Source organism: Babylonia areolata, chromosome 24 (assembly GCF_041734735.1).
Source record: "Babylonia areolata isolate BAREFJ2019XMU chromosome 24, ASM4173473v1, whole genome shotgun sequence".
NCBI classification, from domain to species: Eukaryota; Metazoa; Mollusca; class Gastropoda; order Neogastropoda; family Buccinidae; genus Babylonia; species Babylonia areolata.
In genome coordinates, this window is record NC_134899.1 from 45,861,372 (window position 1) to 45,877,872 (window position 16,501).

General features: G+C 51.1%; 1 protein-coding gene across 6 annotated transcripts in view; it reads right to left on the reverse strand.

Moving 5' to 3' along the window:
* LOC143298545 (uncharacterized) overlaps nt 1-16,501 on the reverse strand; it is an 83,142-nt gene that overhangs the window by 28,514 nt on the left and 38,127 nt on the right. For all 6 annotated transcript variants that reach the window (XR_013057423.1, XR_013057422.1, XR_013057424.1 and 3 more), the window contains exons 3-4: nt 11,001-11,166; nt 1,698-1,857 (exon numbers count right to left, since the gene is read on the reverse strand). Coding sequence is in view for 3 of the 6 variants with exons in the window: in XM_076611413.1 (XP_076467528.1) it covers nt 1,698-1,857; nt 11,001-11,166 (326 nt within the window). In the remaining 3 variants the exon portion in view is untranslated. The remainder of the gene's footprint in view (nt 1-1,697; nt 1,858-11,000; nt 11,167-16,501) is intronic.

Below are 16,501 nucleotides of genomic sequence, written 5' to 3' on the forward strand. Positions count from 1 at the left end.
AACAACAGCCCTGAACAGAAAGGTACACACAATGTGAACACACTGACAATAACAGCCCCGAACAGACAGGTACACACACACACAATGTGAACACACTGACAACAACAGCCCTGAACAGACAGGTACACACACACACAATGTGAACACACTGACAATAACAGCCCCGAACAGACAGGTACACACAATGTGAACACACTGACAACAACAGCCCTGAACAGAAAGGTACACACACACACAATGTGAACACACTGACAACAACAGCCCTGAACAGAAAGGTACACACAATGTGAACACACTGACAACAACAGCCCTGAACAGACAGGTACACACACACAGTGTGAACACACTGACAACAGCCCCGAATAGACAGGTACACACACAATGTGAACACACTGACAACAACAGCCCTGAGCAGAAAGGTACACACAATGTGAACACACTGACAACAGCCCCGAACAGACAGGTACACACACACACACACACACACACACACAATGTGAACACACTGACAACAACAGCCCTGAACAGACAGGTACACACAATGTGAACACACTGACAACAACAGCCCTGAACAGAAAGGTACACACACACACAATGTGAACACACTGACAACAACAGCCCTGAACAGAAAGGTACACACAATGTGAACACACTGACAACAACAGCCCTGAGCAGAAAGGTACACACAATGTGAACACACTGACAACAACAGCCCTGAACAGAAAGGTATACACAATGTGAACACACTGACAACAACAACAGCCCTGAACAGAAAGGTACACACAATGTGAACACACTGACAACAACAGCCCTGAACAGAAAGGTACACACAATGTGAACACATTGACAACAACATCCCTGAACAGACAGGTATACACAATGTGAACACACTGACAACAACAGCCCTGAACAGAAAGGTACACACAATGTGAACACACTGACAACAACAACAGCCCTGAACAGACAGGTACACACAATGTGAACACACTAACAACAACATCTATGAACAGAAAGGTACACACAATGTGAACACACTAACAACAACATCTATGAACAGAAAGGTACACACACACACAAATGAAGGGGCGGTCTGTAGGGAGAGGGAGTGAGGGGGAGGGGAGGAGGGATGCAGTCAAGTGGCACCGTGCCCCTGACTGAGAGCGGAGGTTCCCAGCTCCATTACGGCAGGTAACGACAGCCACGTGACGGGCAAATTGCACAGGTAAGACCCAGGTGCAGGCCTGGCGCCATTGTCACACCCCCCTCTCTCTCCCTCCTGCACAGGTAGGGCAGCGGTAACGGGGGAGGGAGGGAGCAGGAGACTGAAACTTTTTTCATCTGCCCTTTGAAAAAAACCATGTTTACTCTGTGTACATATATGTGTGTGAGTGTGGGGGTGGAAATGGTGAGAGAGAGAGACAGAGTGTGTGTGTTTCCACAATGGCTCCACATGAACAGGGACAATACCTGTATAGTATGAAAAAAAGAAGTCTTATCAGCACTATATGTCCAAAGAGAGAACAACAACAAAAACAACAACAAAAATCATCTCTCTCTCTCCACTTGGGCAAATCTGCCCTAGAAGCAATTATATTTCAATCCTTTAGTTTTGGAGAGAAACAAAACAGACTGCCTCCCCTCCTCCCACTCAGAGTGGGTAGGGGAGGGGGAATGGGGGTGGGGTGCTCTGTACTCACAAAGATGTTGAGTCCCCGGGCACAGGAGTTCTTGCCGGAGGAGTTGAAGAGGCGGCGGCAGGTGGGCTCTGAGGACAGGTGCGCCACCACCAGGAAGCACGTGCCCAGCACGAACATGGCCACCGCCACCCCCGTCACCGTCAGCTCCATGAACCACAGCCTGCAACCACGGCGGAGGAGGAATGTTTAATAAGAATAATAAGGTATGATAGTCAGTCGTTTACGACTATGACCATCAGAACAGCAGAGGAGGTAACTGCTGTCCCGGCTATCTGGGTCAGAATTTGATTATAGTGGAGAGTGTCTTGCCCAAGATACATCCCCACTCTCTCGGCCAAGAGGGTTTTAGGACAGTCGGCGTTGGGATGATTTCCAAAGGCCAGCTAGCCCCCAAGGCTGCAGCACCACGAGCCAGTGCAATTTTGCTTCCTAGTTTGAGAGTCATGGTCCTTCACAAAAGGCTAAGCTCTAAGTGATTTCCCATGATGATAATAATAATGTACATTTATATAGTGTCTTTTCTCTCTAAGAGCTCAGGGCGCTTTACATGAAAGAAAAAAATACAAATAATATTAATCATTCATGACCACTCTTTCTCAAAACCCCTCCCTCCCCCCCACTCTCTATGCATCCACAGTGAGCTGACAGGCGTGGGGTGGTGTTGGACAAGAAGGAAACAGAGAGTGCTAAAAGATAGGTTTTGAAAATATGAGTTTTTAGTGAAGAGCGAAAAGCACAGATAGAATCAGATGCACGGCTAATATGAGAAAGGTTGTTCCAGATATGACGAACAGCAAAGAGGAAAGAACGTTTACAAAAGGTTCTTTTACTGACATGAGGAAGTTTCAAAAGGTAACAGTGAGAGGAAGAGTGGAGATTTCCTGAGGGACACACTGAACCACAACCTGCAACCACAGGGGGGGTGGGGGGGGGGGGGAGGGGGAATGGTTAGTTTCAGTTTCAGTTCCTGTTTCTAAAGGAGGTGTCACTTGCGTTCAGACTGACCAATCAATACATGTACGCTACACCACATCTGCTATAGGCAGAGAAAGGTCGTATCATCCTCCAGTCTCAACAGGTTCTGTTTCGTGTTGTTCGTTTCAGTCAGCGAAGTGTTCACTGCCTGCTCCAATGCACCAGACTTCATACGCAGCACGTGTATTTCTTCTTTCAATTCTCGCACTGCACTGTCGATGCTGGATGATATTTGAAGCGAGAATGTTGTAAACTTCTTATCCAAAATATCTTTTATCGATTTTTCAATGTCAACCTTCTGTAATGCCAACAATTTTGACATCTTCTGGTCCGCTGGTAGTACAACTTCATCACCGGCACCATCCATCATTTGCTGAATAAAAATGACTTAGAAAGTAATAATTAATAAAAAAAAAATTGTAAAGTTTGGAGAGCTCCTAAAAAAACACGTCTTCTCTGGTCCATGAACTTGAACTCACAGAGAGAGAGAGAGAGAGAGAGATGACAATGACAAATGTTTTATTGAGGGGAGAATGGATAAGCTGGAAGCTTCTTTACACTATGCCCTCACACACACATACACATACATGCACACATTGAAATAAATGAAATAAGTGTGAATAAATAAATGACATAGAACAAACCAAATAGATATTAATAGATACATAAACGGATGAATCAAAGATTACAATTACGGAAACATCATGAAACTCATACAAAACATTGCCATATGAAAATCTTCAAACACACGCATGTGTGTGCACATACTGGCATCACCCACATATTCTCGAACACACAAGTACACAGACATGCACACGCATACTTACATTCGCCTTTTTCCTTGCTTACACACTGAGAGAGAGAGAGAGAGAGAGAGAGAGAGAGAGAGAGAGAGAGGGAGGGGGGGGTGGGGGTGTATGAGGCGTGGATGAAATAGAGGGAGAGACAGCTTTATGCATGACTATTATCCTTATCGAGCAGCGCAAATGATGATGATGATGATGATGAAGATGATGGTTATCATTTCTCTGCTGTTGCTTCTTCGGTCATGCACCGTTTACACCGATCTGAGGACCGACCATGAGGACAGACCAAAAAGCCACCAACTTGATACAATCATCAGATGATATGATTCATCACAGACAGGAAACAATCCACACATCCTACTTAGATGAAGCAGCCAATCAGAGTGCTCCCACGTCCACAGAGTGTACAGGACCAGGAAGGACAGATCACCACGTCAATCCTCCTCCCCCCATCACTGTACAGGACCAGGAAGGACAGACCACCACGCCAATCCTCCTCCCCCCATCACTCTACAGGACCAGGAAGACAGGTCACCACGCCAATCCTCCTCACCATCACTGTACAGGACCAGGAAGGACAGACCACCACGCCAATCCTCCTCACCATCACTGTACAGGACCAGGAAGGACAGACCACCACGCCAATCCTCCTCACCATCACTGTACAGGACCAGGAAGGAAAGACCACCACGCCAATCCTCCTCCCCATCACTGTACAGGACCAGGAAGGACAGACCACCACGCCAATCCTCCTCACCATCACTGTACAGGACCAGGAAGGACAGACCACCACGCCAATCCTCCTCACCATCACTGTACAGGACCAGGAAGGAAAGACCACCACGCCAATCCTCCTCCCCATCACTGTACAGGACCAGGAAGGACAGACCACCACGCCAATCCTCCTCACCATCACTGTACAGGACCAGGAAGGGCAGACCACCACGCCAATCCTCCTCACCATCACTGTACAGGACCAGGAAGGAAAGACCACCACGCCAATCCTCCTCCCCATCACTGTACAGGACCAGGAAGGACAGACCACCACGCCAATCCTCCTCCACATCACTGTACAGGACCAGGAAGGACAGACCACCACGCCAATCCTCCTCCACATCACTGTACAGGAAGGACAGACCACCACGCCAATCCTCCTCCCCCCATCACTGTACAGGAAGGACAGACCACCACGCCAATCCTCCTCCCCATCACTGTACAGGACCAGGAAGGACAGACCACCACGCCAATCCTCCTCCCCCCATCACTGTACAGGACCAGGAAGGACAGACCACCACGCCAATTCTCCTCCCCCCATCACTGTACAGGAAGGACAGACCACCACGCCAATCCTCCTCCCCCCATCACTCTACAGGACCAGGAAGAACAGACCACCACGCCAAATCTCCTCCCCCCATCACTGTACAGGACCAGGAAGGACAGACCACCACGCCAATCCTCCTCCCCATCACTGTACAGGAAGGACAGACCACCACGCCAATCCTCCCCCCATCACTGTAAAGAACCAGGAAGGACAGACCACCACGCCAATCCTCCTCCCCCCATCACTGTACAGGAAGGACAGACCACCACGCCAATCCTCCTCCACATCACTGTACAGGACCAGGAAGGACAGACCACCACGCCAATCCTCCTCCCCCCATCACTGTACAGGACCAGGAAGGACAGACCACCACGCCAATCCTCCTCCCCCCATCACTGTACAGGACCAGGAAGGACAGACCACCACGTCAATCCTCCTCCACATCACTGTACAGGAAGAACAGACCACCACGCCAATCCTCCTCCCCCCATCACTGTACAGGACCAGGAAGGACAGACCACCACGCCAATCCTCCTCCCCCCATCACTGTACAGGACCAGGAAGGACAGACCACCACGCCAATCCTCCTCCCCCCATCACTGTACAGGACCAGGAAGGACAGACCACCACGCCAATCCTCCTCCCCCCATCACTGTACAGAACCAGGAAGGACAGACCACCACGCCAATTCTCCTCCCCCCCCATCACTGTACAGAAAGGACAGACCACCACGCCAATCCTCCTCCCCCCATCACTGTACAGGACCAGGAAGGACAGACCACCACGCCAATCCTCCTCCACATCACTGTACAGGACCAGGAAGGACAGACCACCACGCCAATCCTCCTCCCCATCACTGTACAGGACCAGGAAGGACAGACCACCACGCCAATCCTCCTCCCCCCATCACTGTACAGGAAGGACAGACCACCACGCCAATCCTCCTCCCCCCATCACTGTACAGGAAGGACAGACCACCACGCCAATCCTCCTCCCCCCATCACTGTACAGGACCAGGAAGGACAGACCACCACGTCAATCCTCCTCCCCTCATCACTGTACAGGACCAGGAAGACAGGTCACCACGCCAATCCTCCTCCCCCCATCACTGTACAGGAAGGACAGACCACCACGTCAATCCTCCTTCCCCCATCACTGTACAGGACCAGGAAGGACAGACCACCACGTCAATCCTCCTTCCCCCATCACTGTACAGGACCAGGAAGGACAGACCACCACGTCAATCCTCCTCCCCATCACTGTACAGGAAGGACAGACCACCACGCCAATCCTCCTCCTCCACATCACTGTGACACAACACAACAAACATTCCTCTGTTGTCTGCGCTGAGGAGCTACTTGAGATACACAGCGTTCACACAAAGTTAAGGACCACTTGTGACCTTGCATAGTTTTTTTTTCCTTGGGGGCAGGGCGCCATGATGCAGGATATTCGGCAAACAGCGGAACAGCCAACACCATTGATTACGTTTTTATGTAATGAAACCTTTCTGTAGACTATTGCAAGCTGTCAACTTTTGGCTGAAACAGACTTTCCAATGCATGCTAAAGATGTTCGTGGTGCACGTGTGACTGAAACACTTTTGACGTGATGTGTGAGAAGTCAGTGACAGACCTCTATGGGGGGGGGCAGCCTCTGCAAAATTCAAATAATCTCTCGATTAAAAACAACAACATATTATAAAACAAAACAAAACAAAACAAGCATACCTTGAAGTGGTGAAGTTTTTGTGAAGTCAGTATATCAATAATAAAGCGATACACAATTTATATTATCTCTTGATTTAAAAACAACATTTTATGGAACTATGGCTGTTTTTACTGATGATGCGGTCCTTAACCATTTTTTTTTCACGTCTCTGCCAATGTGATGCACGTGGTAGACCATACACGGCCTAGATTGCGTCTCAATTCCAACAAAAACGGATTCTGAAAACATGACCACTGTTAGGAAGCGGTGGCTAACTTTTTGTGAAGTGCATACTAATCACAAAGGGCACCTCCAGAGTTTGAAGAGGAGGAGGCGACGTGACCTGAGGCACGACAGCCCCGGCAGCCAGTCACGTGGGGCACAGTGCGGCACGGCAACACAATGACAGGCTGAGGGCACTCTCCACTTTTCCGTCCTCACTGTATGTAGACCGTCCGTGCTGTCAGTACTGAGGGGATGTGTGTGTGTGTGTGTGTGTGTGTGTGTATGTGTGTGTGTGCGTGCGTGCGTGCGCGCGTGTGTGTGTGTGAGGGGTGTGTGAAGGGAAGGGTGTGTGTGTGTGTGTGTGTGTGTGTGTGTGTGTGTGTGTGTGCGTGCGTGTGTATATATATATATATGTGTGTGTGTGTGTGTGTGTGTGTGTGTGTATGTGTGCGTACGTGTGTGAGTGTGTGTGTGTGTGTGTGTGTGTGTGAGAAGGGGGTGTGAAGGGAAGGGTGTGTGTGTGTGTGTGTGTGTGTGTGTGTGTGTGTGTGTGTGTGTGTGTGTGTGTTGTGAAGGGGGTTTGAAGGGAAGGGTGTGTGTGTGTGTGTGTGTGTGTGTGTGTGTGTGAAGGGAAAGGTGTATGAAGGGGGTGTGAAGGGAAGGGTGTGTGTGAAGGATGGGTGAAAGGTGTGTGAAAGGGTTAAAGGTGTGTGTGTGTGTGTGTGTGTGTGTGTGTGTGTGTGTGTGAAGGGAAGGGTGTGTGTGAAGGATGGGTGAAAGGTGTGTGAAACGATTAAGGGGGTGTGTTTGTGTGAAAGGAAGGGTGTGTGTGATGGAAGGGTGAAAGGTGTGTGAAAGGGTTGAAGGGGTGTGTAGGGGGTGTGTGAAAGGGTTGAAGGGGTGTGTAGGGGGTGTGTGAAAGGGTTGAAGGGGTGTGTAGGGGGTGTGTGAAAGGGTTGAAGGGGTGTGTAGTGTGTGTGTGAAAGGGTTGAAGGGGTGTGTAGGGTGTGTGTGAAAGGGTTGAAGGGGTGTGTAGGGGGTGTGTGAAGGGGTTGAAGGGGTGTGTAGGGTGTGTGTGAAGGGGCTGAAGGGGTGTGTAGGGGGTGTGTGAAAGGGTTGAAGGGGTGTGTAGGGTGTGTGTGAAGGGGTTGAAGGGGTGTGTAGGGGGTGTGTGAAGGGGTTGAAGGGGTGTGTAGGGGGTGTGTGAAAGGGTTGAAGGGGTGTGTAGGGGGTGTGTGAAAGGGTTGAAGGGGTGTGTAGGGGGTGTGTGAAGGGGAAGAGGGGTGTGTGTAGGAGGTGTGTGAAAGGGTTGAAGGGGTGTGTAGGGGGTGTGTGAAGGGGTTGAAGGGGTGTGTAGGGGGTGTGTGAAGGGAAGAGGGGTGTGTGTAGGGGGTGTGTGAAGGGGTTGAAGGGGTGTGTAGGGGGTGTGTGAAGGGGAAGAGGGGTGTGTGTAGGGTGTGTGTGAAAGGGTTGAAGGGTGTGTAGGGGTGTGTGAAGGGGAAGAGGGGTGTGTGTAGGGTGTGTGTGAAAGGGTTGAAGGGGTGTGTAGGGGGTGTGTGAAGGGGAAGAGGGGTGTGTGTAGGGGGTGTGTGAAGGGGAAGAGGGGGGTGTGTAGGGGGTGTGTGAAAGGGTTGAAGGTGTGTGTAGGGGGTGTGTGAAAGGGTTGAAGGGGTGTGTAGGGGGTGTGTGAAGGGGTTGAAGGGGTGTGTAGGGGGTGTGTGAAGGGGAAGAGGGGGGTGTGTAGGGGGGTGTGTGAAAGGGTTGAAGGCGTGTGTAGGGGGTGTGTGAAGGGGGAAGAGGGGTGTGTGTAGGGGGTGTGTGAAAGGGTTGAAGGGGTGTGTAGGGGGTGTGTGAAGGGGAAGAGGGGGTGTGTGTAGGGGGTGTGTGAAGGGGAAGAGGGGGGGGTGTGTAGGGTGTGTGTGAAAGGGGTTGAAGGGGTGTGTAGGGGGGGTGTGGTGAAGGGGAAGAGGGGTGTGTGTAGGGGGTGTGTGAATGGGAAGAGGGGTGGTGTGTAGGGTGTGTGTGAAAGGGTTGAAGGGGTGTGTAGGGGGTGTGTGGAAGGGGAAGAGGGGTGTGTGTAGGGGTGTGTGGAAGGGGAAGAGGGGTGTGTGTAGGGGTGTGTGAAAGGGTTGAAGGGGGTGTGTAGGGGGTGTGTGAAGGGGGAAGAGGGGGGTGTGTGTAGGGGGTGTGTGAAAGGGTTGAAGGGGTGTGTAGGGGTGGTGTGTGAAGGGGTTGAAGGGGTGTGTAGGGTGTGTGTGAAGGGTTTGAAGGGGTGTGTAGGGGGTGTGGTGAAGGGGTTGAAGGGGTGTGTAGGGGTGTGTGAAGGGGGGAAGAGGGGGGTGTGTGTAGGTGTGTGTGTAGGGTTGAAGGGGTGTGTAGGGGGTGTGTGAAGGGGTTGAAGGGGTGTGTAGGGGGTGTGTGAAAGGGTTGAAGGGGGTGTGTAGGGGGTGGGTGAAAGGGTTGAAGGGGGTGTGTAGGGGGTGTGTGAAGGGGTTGAAGGGGTGTGTAGGGGGTGTGTGAAGGGGCTGAAGGGTGTGTAGGTGTGTGTGAAGGGGTTGAATGGGTGGTAGGGGGTGTGTGAAGGGGGTTGAAGGGGTGTGTCGGGTGTGGTGAAAGGGTTGAAGGGGTGTGTAGTGTGCGTGTGAAAGGGGTTGAAGGGGTGTGTAGGGTGTGTGTGAAAGGGTTGAAGGGGTGTGTAGGGGGTGTGTGAAGGGGTTGAAGGGTGTGTAGGTTGTGTGAAGGGGCTGGAAGGGGTGTGTAGGGGGTGGGTGAAAGGGTTGAAGGGGTGTGTAGGGTGTGTGTGAAGGGGTTGAAAGGGGTGTGTAGGGGGGTGTGTGAAGGGGTTGAAGGGGTGTGTAGGGGGGTGTGTGAAAGGGTTGAAGGGGTGTGTAGGGTGTGTGTGAAAGGGTTGAAGGGGTGTGTAGGGGGTGTGTGAAGGGGAAGAGGGGTGTGTGTAGGAGGTGTGTGAAAGGGTTGAAGGGGTGTGTAGGGGGTGTGTGAAGGGGTTGAAGGGGTGTGTAGGGGGTGTGTGAAGGGGAAGAGGGGTGTGTGTAGGGGGTGTGTGAAGGGGTTGAAGGGGTGTGTAGGGGGTGTGTGAAGGGGAAGAGGGGTGTGTGTAGGGTGTGTGTGAAAGGGTTGAAGGGGTGTGTAGGGGGTGTGTGAAGGGGAAGAGGGGTGTGTGTAGGGTGTGTGTGAAAGGGTTGAAGGGGTGTGTAGGGGGTGTGTGAAGGGGAAGAGGGGTGTGTGTAGGGGGTGTGTGAAGGGGAAGAGGGGGGTGTGTAGGGGGTGTGTGAAAGGGTTGAAGGTGTGTGTAGGGTGTGTGTGAAAGGGTTGAAGGGGTGTGTAGGGGGTGTGTGAAGGGGTTGAAGGGGTGTGTAGGGGGTGTGTGAAGGGGAAGAGGGGGGTGTGTAGGGGGTGTGTGAAAGGGTTGAAGGCGTGTGTAGGGGGTGTGTGAAGGGGAAGAGGGGTGTGTGTAGGGGGTGTGTGAAAGGGTTGAAGGGGTGTGTAGGGGGTGTGTGAAGGGGAAGAGGGGTGTGTGTAGGGGGTGTGTGAAGGGGAAGAGGGGGGTGTGTAGGGTGTGTGTGAAAGGGTTGAAGGGGTGTGTAGGGGGTGTGTGAAGGGGAAGAGGGGGGTGTGTAGGGGGTGTGTGAATGGGAAGAGGGGTGTGTGTAGGGTGTGTGTGAAAGGGTTGAAGGGGTGTGTAGGGGGTGTGTGAAGGGGAAGAGGGGTGTGTGTAGGGGGTGTGTGAAGGGGAAGAGGGGGGTGTGTAGGGGGTGTGTGAAAGGGTTGAAGGGGTGTGTAGGGGGTGTGTGAAGGGGAAGAGGGGTGTGTGTAGGGGGTGTGTGAAAGGGTTGAAGGGGTGTGTAGGGTGTGTGTGAAGGGGTTGAAGGGGTGTGTAGGGTGTGTGTGAAGGGGTTGAAGGGGTGTGTAGGGGGTGTGTGAAGGGGTTGAAGGGGTGTGTAGGGGGTGTGTGAAGGGGAAGAGGGGTGTGTGTAGGGTGTGTGTGAAGGGGTTGAAGGGGTGTGTAGGGGGTGTGTGAAGGGGTTGAAGGGGTGTGTAGGGGGTGTGTGAAAGGGTTGAAGGGGTGTGTAGGGGGTGTGTGAAGGGGTTGAAGGGGTGTGTAGGGGGGGTGTGAAGGGGCTGAAGGGGTGTGTAGGGTGTGTGTGAAGGGGTTGAAGGGGTGTGTAGGGGGTGTGTGAAGGGGAAGAGGGGTGTGTGTAGGGGGTGTGTGAAGGGGAAGAGGGTGGCGGGGCGGGGTGGACTCACAGGCTGTCATCCTGCAGCAGGGCGCGCGTCTTCCGGGCGGCGACGAGCAGACTTCCGGCCAGGGCCCCCAGGCCCAGCACCAGCATGATCCAGGAGATGAGCGACCCGCACGGCACGTGGCTCAGGCACCGCACACAGCGCGCGCAGCACGTCTCGCCCCCGCCGCCTGCACGTGCAGCAACATGCACATGTGTGGTTCAGAGTTCAACCAAGCATGTTTTTAGTGCTAACTTGAAATCATGATGACAGCGATTAAACCTTTATTCATGTCATGATTTCAGAATGAGCAAATGACGCTTTTTTGTTCATACACACACACGCACAAACACATACACACGCACGCACACCCACACACACACTCATCAGTACACATAGCATACTTGTAAACACATGCACCCACACACACACGCACAGGGTTGGTGAGTGCTGAAGGAAGAGGACAGGTAAAACAAGGGAGTGGCAGGAGGCAGTCGATGAAAACAAAGGTGTGAAGCGTGATTAACATGAGTGTTATCAAAAATGCTAAAATGCACTATATCGATAACAAATAGACAATGCGTCAATGATAACCAGCCAGATTACATCCATCCATCCCAATGACACCCATGTCGTTACACCGTAAGCCACTGACCACGGGGCAGCAGAAGATGGAAGGGAAACACAATGGACACAATAAAGACGGATCCTCATGTCTCATAAAATGTTCAGCTCATTGACTTCACAAGTGCAGGAGAGAAAGGAAGACGTGTACAACTTTGACATGGGTGGACGGGAAAAGGGGCTGGACAGAGGGTGAAGGGAACAGACAGGATGAAGGAGTAGGGGTACTCGGGTGAAGACAGAAGACTGAGAATAAGATCAATAAGAAAAAAAAAGGGAGAAAATAGGAGCAAGACATAAAGAGTTTGGTTAAGAAAATGCGTGGTACAACAGTAATAATTATTGCTGAGTTACCACCACAAGCACCCCGATTACTTGTTACCACACTGAAACTACTAGCAAATTGTGTTCCTGTTAGAACTGTTTACCGCTGTTACAGGGCAAAGAAAGACGTTGCAGGAAATGATGCAGCGCAGTGGATTGTGATATCACAGAGCAAAGCAAAAGAAAACGAACAAAGTGCAGGCATGTACTGTGCAGTTTGTTATTCTCGCTCATGGCTTTCTTCCAAGAGGAGACGACCCAGAGCGCTGATGACATATGTACATTCCACTTGCTTTCAGGTTCTGTTCCCAATGACAAAAAAGAACCACCAACAACACGCAATCTGCTCAAACAATCATTTCAGTCTGTCTTTGTTTTTGTAAAGTGGACCAGGACATTTCCACATTGTATCAAAAAAGAAAACAACAACAAATCTACCCTGCGGCTTTTTCAAACAAAGCGAAAAAAAAAAGGAGTCAAAATAATGCGCAGTTGAGTGTGTTATCTCCGTGTGTGTTTCCCAAGAGGAACTGACACCAAAGGCAGCCAGCAGACTGCAGTGGCTGGTCTGGCCTCTGGGCTTCCTGAGAAGCAGGATGAAACCCATCTTGAACAAACAGTGATCTGCCTTCTGACAGGAAGAACAGAACACAGCAGAAAACACAGAACGAAACCCCGCTGCACTGAACAGGAGTGGTTCTGGCGCACACACTCCTGGACAAACTGCCGTGGCCTGCAGGATTGCCCAAACCATGCACGCTTTGCTGACAGCAGCACGTTGGTGTCACCATCAGCTGTACTTTGGCATGTGAATCACACGTCAGTATTGGGATTGATCAGACCAGTTTAGTCGGTCTGGCATTGTGAAAATACATTTTGTGAACAGGATCAGAGTCTGATTTTATTTGTCCAATACACATTCATAAAGACTCACATTCGTACAGAAAATACCCAAAGTGTCTCCTTCAAAACAGTTGTGGATAATTGGAGTCATCAAGGTCCATACATTCTGATGGCAAAGTAACAACACGGTTGTACTGTGGAATGTGTTTAACCCCAACGTTATTGATTTTACAGACTGCGGAAGGAACGTTATGTCTGTGGATGTATCGTTATGTCTGTGAAAGTAACGTTATGTCTGTGAAGGGTCTGTGGAGGTATCGTTATGTCTGTGAAGGGTCTGTGAAGGTAACGTTATGTCTGTGGAGGTAACGTTATGTCTGTGAAGGGTCTGTGGAGGTAACATTATGTCTGTGGAGATAAGTGTCGTGAGAGACACGGTTAACAGGGTGAAGTCAATGTATCATAAAGAACAATGTTGAGGTGAATGAGTTGTCGATCATGATGGTGCGTATCAATCCATACCTTGCTTCATCACACATCAGTCATATCTCCTCCCCCCCCCCCACCACCCCTCAGAGCAGAAACCTCAACACACCGTCCCGTACCCAGCCATCAATAGTTCGTTCTTCACACCACATCGTAGATCGGATAGAGGCAGACTCCAGCTCCTAAGTAGCTCCCTCACCCAGGCGCATAACCCTGGTCAGTCACGTCTGACATGATGGAGAGGAGGAGGAGGAAGAAGAGAAGAAGCAGGAGAAGGAGGAGAAGGAGGAAAAGGAAGAGGGGAGGAGGAGAAGAAAGAGGAGGAAAAGGAAGAGGAGGAGGAGAAGGAGGAGGAGAAGGAAGAGGAGGAGGATGAGAAGGAGGAGAAGGAAGAGAAGAAAGAAGAGGAGGAAGAGAAGAAGGAGAAGGAAGAGGAGGAGGGAGAGAAGAAGGAAGAGGAAGAGGATGATGATGATGATGATGAGGAGAGGAGGAATAAAGACGTTAGAGACAGAGGGGAGAGAGAAAAGAGGTGTGGCAGGTCTCCACCCCGTTACTGTGTCCTGACTGCTGTCCTAACGACAGGTGGGGAACTGGACAAGACGACTATCGTGGGTACAGTTGGTAAAACAAGCAAAAGAAAAGAAGGAGAAAAAAGAGAGAGTAATTTAATGAAGGAGAAAGGAAAGGAAGAAACAAAACATACCATGGCCAAACAGTAGTAAGCCACATGCAATGCTAGTATGACAATACTGTTTGCACCCTCGTTTTATTTCTTTTTATTACAGACACTTGTTCGTTTGAAAGACATACCTGGTCTATTTCACTGCAAAGACATGCTGCACAGACTCGTGGATTTATGGCTGTACATAGCTTTTGAAGTAATATACATTTTGTATACAGCTGTACTTTAGAAAGTGTAACATCCTACACTCGCTAGTACTCTCTCCCCCTCCACCAGACCTTGAGAGGTGGTCTAGACTCTCATTCGGATGAAAAAAATAAATCGAGGTCCCGTGTGCAGCATGCACTTATCACACGTAAAAGAACCCACGGCAACAATCTGGTTTTCATTGGCAAAATTCCGTAGAAAAATCCACTTTGATAGGAAAGCAAATACACTTGCAAGCAGAAAAATACCCACAAAACAGGTGGTACTCTCACTGAAGCGACGCGCTCTGCCTGGGGAGGGCAGCCCGAATTTCACACAGAGAAATCTGCTGTGACAAAAGATTAATACTAAAAACCAACGTTATATTATTTCCAGACTGCATAATTGCCTTGTCAGACTGGTAGTATGAAATGCACCGGGCCAGTGTTGTCTGTGTTGTTCAATGTCGTGAGCTGAAATGTCAGTGATGGTGAACCCCGGGAAAAAAGAGCTGGAACAAGTTACTTCAGCGATGGAACCCATCCAGTCACGCCTCTTTTCTTGCCACACCGCCCCCTCTTTCTCTCCACCTCCCCCCCCACCCCAACCCTCCCGCACAGGTTATTACTGTGTCGCATTACTCCTTTAGGTAACAACAAGGTGTCTGATAGTTACAGAACACAGTGGGTGGATCTCAGAATGTCAAAGTAGGTACCCCAGCACACTACCCCCCTACTGCCTTACACCCCCACCCGATCAATACTTCTGTCCTCACACCAGGATACACACCGGAGACAGACAGGACTCCAGCACCCCAGCGTCTCCATCACCAAGGCGCTAATGCTCCGGCCCCGGAGTAACAGCAGCAAGATACTCCCCGCTGGATTTTTACCCCGGGGTTATTCTCGGCTAGCCTTCGGTCATTCGTAGATCTCGAGGTTCACCCGTAGCTAGTCAAAATCGACCACAGATAGTCGGTACAGCAGTTGCTTCCTCAGCTGTTCTGACGGTCACAGTCGGACAACACAATTCAGCAGATCTCGCTGTTACTCCAATTTACAAAATGACAGTGGCTGTCATGTGTAGGACCGAGATCAAGCTCCCACCCCTCTTCCTCCGTCCTCCCTACACCAGTAATCATATCCCCCCCTCCTCCTCCCCCCTCTGCACCAGTAGTTATGTCCCCCCCTCCCCCTCCCCTCATCACCAGTAGTAAGACATAGAGAGACACACTGAGAGAGATACAGAGATAGAGAACACTGGACTACTTCAAGGTTCACCACTGATGACTTGGTCAACCGACTCTCTCCATCTCTCTCTGTTGCTCTTTCTCAGAGCGTCGCCCAGTGTCAGACCTGTCCACAAGGGGATATTGTCCCCCCCCCTCTAACCCCTCTGCCCCCCACCCCCCCCCCCCCCGAGCTCGTATTATCTGTCCTCTCATTCTGTTGTGCAGACTCCACGCGGCAGTTTCTCTGCAAGTCCATTTTCGCCTTTCGCCCTGCATTGAACATGACGCCAAAGCGCCTCCCGATGGAAGAAGAGCACGACGCGCGGTGTGTCATGTACCCGCCGTGCAGTGTGTCATGTACCCGCCGTGCAGTGTGTCATGTACCCGCCGTGCAGTGTGTCATGTACCCGCCGTGCAGTGTGTCATGTACCCGCCATGCAGTGTGTCATGTACCCGCCGTACAGTGTGTCATGTACCCGCCGTACAGTGTGTCATGTACCCGCCGTGCAGTGTGTCATGTACCCGCCGTGCAGTGTGTCATGTACCCGCCGTGCAGTGTGTCATGTACCCGCCGTGTACCCGCCGTGCAGTGTGTCATGTACCCGCCGTGCAGTGTGTCATGTACCCGCCGTGCAGTGTGTCATGTACCCGCCGTGCAGGGGCACGCTGACTCAGACGACCAGGGAAAAACAGAAAGAGGGGCATGGTTGGTGTGAAAGAACGGGCCAGATGTGGTCACACACCGGGACATCCCTCATGCTGACTGGCGGACAGCTGTCTTCTGCTGTCTGGGTGGGGCTCCACCGCTCCACCACTTAGCAGCTGAAGAGTGTGCTGAAAGTGCACGGCCTAGCCCCCGAGTGAATACCTGTCCTACCCCCCACCCCTCCACCCTGACACCCCCCCCTGACCCCGAGCTAGTGAAGTCCTGGGTCCTTTTGCTCATTCAAATTTCACGATCAACAGCATTCGGGTCTTTGTTTCCCTTCTTTTTTCCCCGGTACTTCTTCGTCTTCCATCTCGTTCTCCACCTCTCTTTTCATTATCATTCTTCTTCTTCTTATTATTATTATCAGCATGATTGTTATGATCGTTATCAGTATCATCATCATCATTATTACTACTATCATCATCATCATCACTGAT